The sequence below is a fragment of the Egretta garzetta genome, unplaced genomic scaffold (genome assembly GCF_000687185.1).
Source record: "Egretta garzetta isolate BGI_Z169 unplaced genomic scaffold, ASM68718v1 scaffold85, whole genome shotgun sequence".
In the NCBI taxonomy this organism is placed as follows: Eukaryota; Metazoa; Chordata; class Aves; order Pelecaniformes; family Ardeidae; genus Egretta; species Egretta garzetta.
In genome coordinates, this window is record NW_009259718.1 from 2,178,816 (window position 1) to 2,184,556 (window position 5,741).

At 42.6% G+C, this 5,741-nt stretch overlaps 1 protein-coding gene across 1 annotated transcript; it reads left to right on the top strand.

Annotated features, from left to right (window-relative positions):
• Window positions 1-2,447: 2,447 nt before the first annotated feature.
• On the top strand, window positions 2,448-3,620 carry TENT5C (terminal nucleotidyltransferase 5C). Its single transcript, XM_009639100.2, has one exon. It carries the CDS (start codon window positions 2,448-2,450, stop codon window positions 3,618-3,620), a length of 1,173 nt encoding a protein of 390 aa, XP_009637395.1.
• Window positions 3,621-5,741: the final 2,121 nt, after the last annotated feature.

The window sequence follows — 5,741 nt, forward strand, 5'->3', positions numbered from 1 at the left end:
GTGCCCCTCGGGTTTGAAGGGGACTCGCGGCACTGTAGCGGCCCAGGGGTACTGCTGGCTGCAGGTACGGTCGTCTAAGTTATTTCCTTTTTTTTAAGGTCTTGCGTCAAATTATATGTCTCGTAGGGAAATCTCCCGCTGTGGAGTAATCTGCTTCATCATGACAAAGGTGAAGGTGCGCTGTCCTTGCTCCTTCTGCCTCTGATTTGAGATTTGCATCCAAGTGAAGTTGCAATACTCTTCACTCTTGGTGTTAAAAAGAGGTAGCGCCCATCTCGGCTTCAGAGTTGTTATCTTCCCAGTGACTGAGCATCTTCAGGTATCGGATCTTGTGATGGAAAATGTCAGTGGTGAAACAAGAGGCATGTGAATTGCTAGCACCCCAAGTATGCTAAAATCACCGAGGTCCTGTTGTCACTGACATAAATCTTGTAGAGTAGGCAAACACATGAGTGATTTGGGGGTGGGAGGCTTCATAGGTTGACAGCCTGAGAATTAAACTCTCTGCTGAACTGGAAATTAAATACTTTGTCTTCCCCACACAAGGGCAGCAACGTGCATTATTCTCCTAGGTGAAGATCACCCAGCAGAACCAATCATGTGTGGTGGGGTGGGAAGCACTGCTCTGAGTCCTTTCTGGTCACTGACTGGGCTGCATGTGTTGTCTTAGCAGCTGAGAAAGCTATGGATGGGAAGGAGAAGAGGGAACACTCTCAGAGGTAGTATCTGAAAGCACTTGCAGCTTAAGCTGGGAGACAGAAGACTCTTGTGTTCCTTAGTGATCTGAAAGACAATGAAAATACAGTGGTTTTAAGATGAACATGTATTTGCATGTGTTTTGAAGCACCTGAGTGCAGCTGCTGGCAGGCTGGATGCCTCTGGGTTTATACTGTGTTGCAGCCTGAAGGATTGAATTGGATGAACCCCTTGATTTGTCCTGGACTAATCATCTTACAAATGACAGGTTTGTTTTGTGCCTGCTGTAGCTGATGTGACCCACAGCAGCAGAGGTTGTAATGCAGCAGCTCATGCTCAAGGGCAGAAATTGATATCCCAAGAGCATTTTTACATTACTTGTATATTTTATCTAGGATTTGACTCTCCTCTGTAGAGGAGGTGACAGGTCCATGAGCTGCTCAAAAATTGAAAGCTGGAAGAGGACAGGCATGAAATTACAACAGTTGCTCTTTAAATCTTGCTTAAAAAGTGTTCCATGTGCTATGTTGATGTGTATTAGGAAACTATATGGTTGGGTTTTAAATTCCTGGTAAGCAAGAGTTAACTACCTTATGTCTAACTAGTCTGACCCTGGCAGCTGCAGTCTTCACAAGTAGTTGGGGCAGAAGAAGGTGAGGCCTCAATTAGACTGTATCTGTCAGGAAGCACCTGGCTGCAATAGAAACCTGGAACACTTAAAAAGAGAGAAGTATATTAATACCAGTTGGAGTTGCGTGACTGTAGGACATATGTAAATATCTACATACTTCAAAATGCAAGCCACTTAAGCACAAGAGAATGATCTGGTCAACTGTGACAGGACTCCTTAAAAAGTGCAAAAGTTCAAATGAGGCTGTGACAAAATCTGGTCAGTGAGGTTCTCAAGTCCTTAGTCTGAGTAACGCAAACATGATATATGCCATCTGAATACATGCCAGCTCTTACAAGCTTCTTAGTCCTCCACAAATGAGCAAAAGGTTGGGGCAAGTATGGCTATTTCCAAAAAAGATTCTGCAGTGTATCTGAAGAAGGGTAGAGTTGCCTACAAAGACTGGAGTGCAAACTGAGTAATTGTTACCTGAAATTCTGACCAGGGTACAGAAGTGCTGTAGCTTTCTGCAGGAGTGAGGTGTACTTGGCCTTTATCCCATGAGTGGTAGATGCTGGGTGGTTGAGAAAGGAAAAACTTCTGTGAAAAGGAAGACATCTTCAGTCTCTGGCATAATTAAAATGGTTTCAGTGAACTGGATGTCTAAGCCCTGAAACTAACATCTGAGTGTCTTCCACCATTGTGTTAGTTGGAACACTTTGAGCTTTATGTATAACGAAACAAGTTCAAAGCTCAACTTTCAGGAGCGCTTTGCAGTTGTGGCTCTTGCTGGCTTCAGCTGGCACTGCAGATGATCTTAAATTTAGGCAAAGCTTACGTGTCATCTTTGTGGATAATTTTGCTTTAGCACAAACTGCTTTGAAGTACTTAATGCTGCCTCACCAAAAAAGGACAATGACAACTAGATTTTTTGCCTGCACCTATAGAGAAGCTGAGTATCATTTCAGGTGAAGGGCTTACTGATAATCATTGGTACATAGAATTATTTCTTTCTAGTTTACATCTCTGTGTGTAGACAGGAAAGCAGAGACTAGGACATATCTAGGAAACCTAAAAGTCTGACTTGTATTTCTTTTTATTCCACATCCCTACAGTTTCTTTGGAGAAGAAAAACCTTAAGATGGCAGGCAAAGGAAGTAACACAGACTGCATGTCATGCAGTGTACTGAACTGGGAGCAGGTCTGCCGTCTGCATGAGGTTCTTACAGAGGTGGTTCCGATCCATGGACGAGGTAACTTCCCGACGCTAAAGATAACTCTGAAGGACATAGTTCAGACTGTCCGAAGTAGGCTGAGTGAAGCAGGCATTGTGGTACATGACGTCCGTCTGAATGGCTCTGCAGCTGGTCATGTGCTGGTCAAGGATAATGGGCTGGGATGCAAAGACCTGGATCTCATCTTTCAAGTTTCTCTTCCAAGTGAGGCAGAGTTTCAGTTGGTTCGAGATGTGGTGTTGCGATCCCTCTTGAATTTCTTGCCAGAAGGAGTCAGCAAGCTGAAAATCAGTCCAGTAACACTGAAGGAAGCCTACATCCAGAAGCTAGTCAAAGTGTACACAGAATCTGACCGTTGGAGCTTGATATCACTTTCCAACAAACATGGCAGGAATGTGGAGCTGAAGTTTGTGGACTGTATACGTCGACAGTTTGAGTTCAGTGTGGACTCCTTCCAAATCATACTGGACTCCCTGCTGTTTTACTATGACTACTCGGAAACCCCCATGTCGGAGCACTTCCATCCAACTGTGATTGGGGAGAGCATGTATGGAGACTTTGAAGCGGCTTTTGATCACCTCCAGAACAAGCTGATAGCTACCAAAAATCCTGAAGAGATCAGAGGTGGTGGGCTTCTGAAGTATAGTAACCTTTTAGTACGAGACTTCAGGCCCATGGATAAGGATGAGATCAAAACATTAGAGCGCTACATGTGCTCCAGATTCTTCATAGACTTCCCAGACATCCTGGATCAGCAGCGCAAACTAGAGACCTACCTTCAGAACCACTTCTCCAAAGAAGAGAGGAGCAAATACGACTACCTCATGATTCTGCGCAGGGTGGTGAATGAGAGCACGGTCTGTCTCATGGGACATGAGCGAAGGCAGACTCTCAACTTGATTTCTCTGCTAGCGCTCAAAGTACTGGCAGAACAAAACATCATCCCTAATGCCACTAATGTTACCTGTTACTACCAGCCAGCACCTTATGTTAGTGATGTAAACTTCAGCAACTACTATCTTGCAAATGCTCCTGTGCCGTACAGCCAGTCCTACCCCACTTGGTTGCCTTGCAATTGATTGTTTCACTTGAGTTTTCTTAAGTGGAGGCTACTGAAGGCCAAGATGCTGAGTGTATATACAGACAAGTAATAACTGTCAGCTGGAGGTTTTCTAATGGAAATATGACTGCATTGGACTGTCCATTTCCTGGTGTGCAGAAGGAGTATGCAACCAGGTGACCTGCTATGAACTGTTCAGTATATCTCTACAAATGCCAAGAAGCCTTATTACCTCTTCACCAGGAGAAGAGAACCAGCAGCCAAATGTTAGAGGAGTACTTACAAAACTCTGTACTAGTTCTGGAAATGGCTATTAATGTGTGACCTAAGTGGAGTATTCGGTAAACTGGGTTAGTTAGTAGAGGAAAGACTGTAAAGTGTCTTAAGCAGAAGCCACTCCTGGAACAGCAACAAAACTCTGCTTTCTATTGTTTAACCTCATTACTCTATACTTCCTCAGTTCAAGTTCTGGCCAACTTTCTATTGGATTAATAGTGCAAGAGTGGGCTCATGTCATGCTTGGGCTGCTTCTACTTTCTGGCTGTGTAGAACTGGTAACAGTATGGATACTATCTCATAGAGGGCCTAAACTTTGTTTCCTGTATTACCTATATGGTCCTGCCTCAAGTTCAAGATTAATTTCTTGGAAGTTGAAGATGGATTAGTAAATCTATCTCTAAAGCATAAGCTGGCTAAATTTTTCTTGAGTACAAAAATTTGGAAGGTGGCATCTCTAAACATGCACCAAAACACAATCTAAAACTTGGTAATGTGAAAAGTGTTTGAAATGAGGAATTGAAGCCTTACATAGAATTGGAACCACAGTATGAATAGTTAGGATGGAAAAATACTGTTGAGTCCAGGCTCAAGATAAGCCTTTCTGACTGCATTGTTCAAAACAATTTTTGGCACAGTTGGAAAGTAGCACAGCTCTTGCACTGAGGTTTGGCCCAACTTTCTTCCTCACAGGTCCACAGCAAGCAAAAAAAAAAAACCCAAACAAAAATGCACCACCCCAAAAAAACCCAAACCACTGTAAGTTCCAGGATTATGTGCACTCCTGCCACAGTATAAATTTCTGAAGTGCCTCCTAAAATTAATTTCTTCTTGTACAACTTCAGGCATGTCCTGAAGGCTTGCCTTTCTGTCACCACTTAGGGGTTGAGCTTACTGGTTTATCACTATCACCTGGTCCCTGAATGAGAGAGTATTTTGAGTGGTTAGAGTAAAATTCTTCTTCTCTACTGGTCTTAACCCTCACTTGAAAAGGTATATAAACCCTAAGCCGAGCTCTCCACAGAAGCTGTATGTGTTGAAAGTCTGCCCCTGTTCTCAGAATAGCCTCTGGAAGAGTATGTACTCCCTTGGAGGTGTAGGGGGCTAACCTTCCTAAAGGGTATGTGCTGGACTTGCTGCTTTGAAACTCCTGTGCTTTATAAGGAAGGTTAAAAATTCCCCAGTTGTGTATATAGTGGTATTAGAAACTGGTATGTTAACTGGATGATTTTCACTGAATTGCAATAGTAAAATATACATAGCAAATGATACTGAGTTTCCTTTGCTTAACCAGAGAAGTAGACTAGAAAGGCAAATCTTAGAGCTATTTAATAGGTACGTGCAATGTTTAAGAATACTCATTTGCTAAACCTTTTTTAGCTGTCTCTGCAAGCTTGTGAGACCAAAGTGCCTGATCAAACAAATGATTTAAGCTTAGAAAGTAAAGCAGAAAGCAGGTGAAACACCACTGTATGGTTGCTCTTCACGGTGGAAAACAGTAGCAGTGCAGCACTTAAATGGCAGTAAAAAACCTGCCTGTTCCTCATAGGACCAAAAACTTCTAGGTACGTTGCACTCTGACTTCTCCTAACTACTTTGTAAAGACTGTCTCAATAGAGCAGCGAGGCTACTCTTTTGTTCAGACTTCATTTGGCTTAGGAAGGCAAGGAGGGATACCATCTAGAAAGCAGACTGTAGCCAAGCATGCTTTAGCTTAATTTTTTGAACAGTTTTGTAAGCAACTTCAGTAGCAAACAGACAAATAATCTGGTGTCTTCTGTTGTGTCTCTCTCTCTCTTTTTTTTTTTTTTTTTTTTTTTTTTTTTTTTTATTTAAGGGTTTTTTTGTGGTTGCCCAAAAAAAG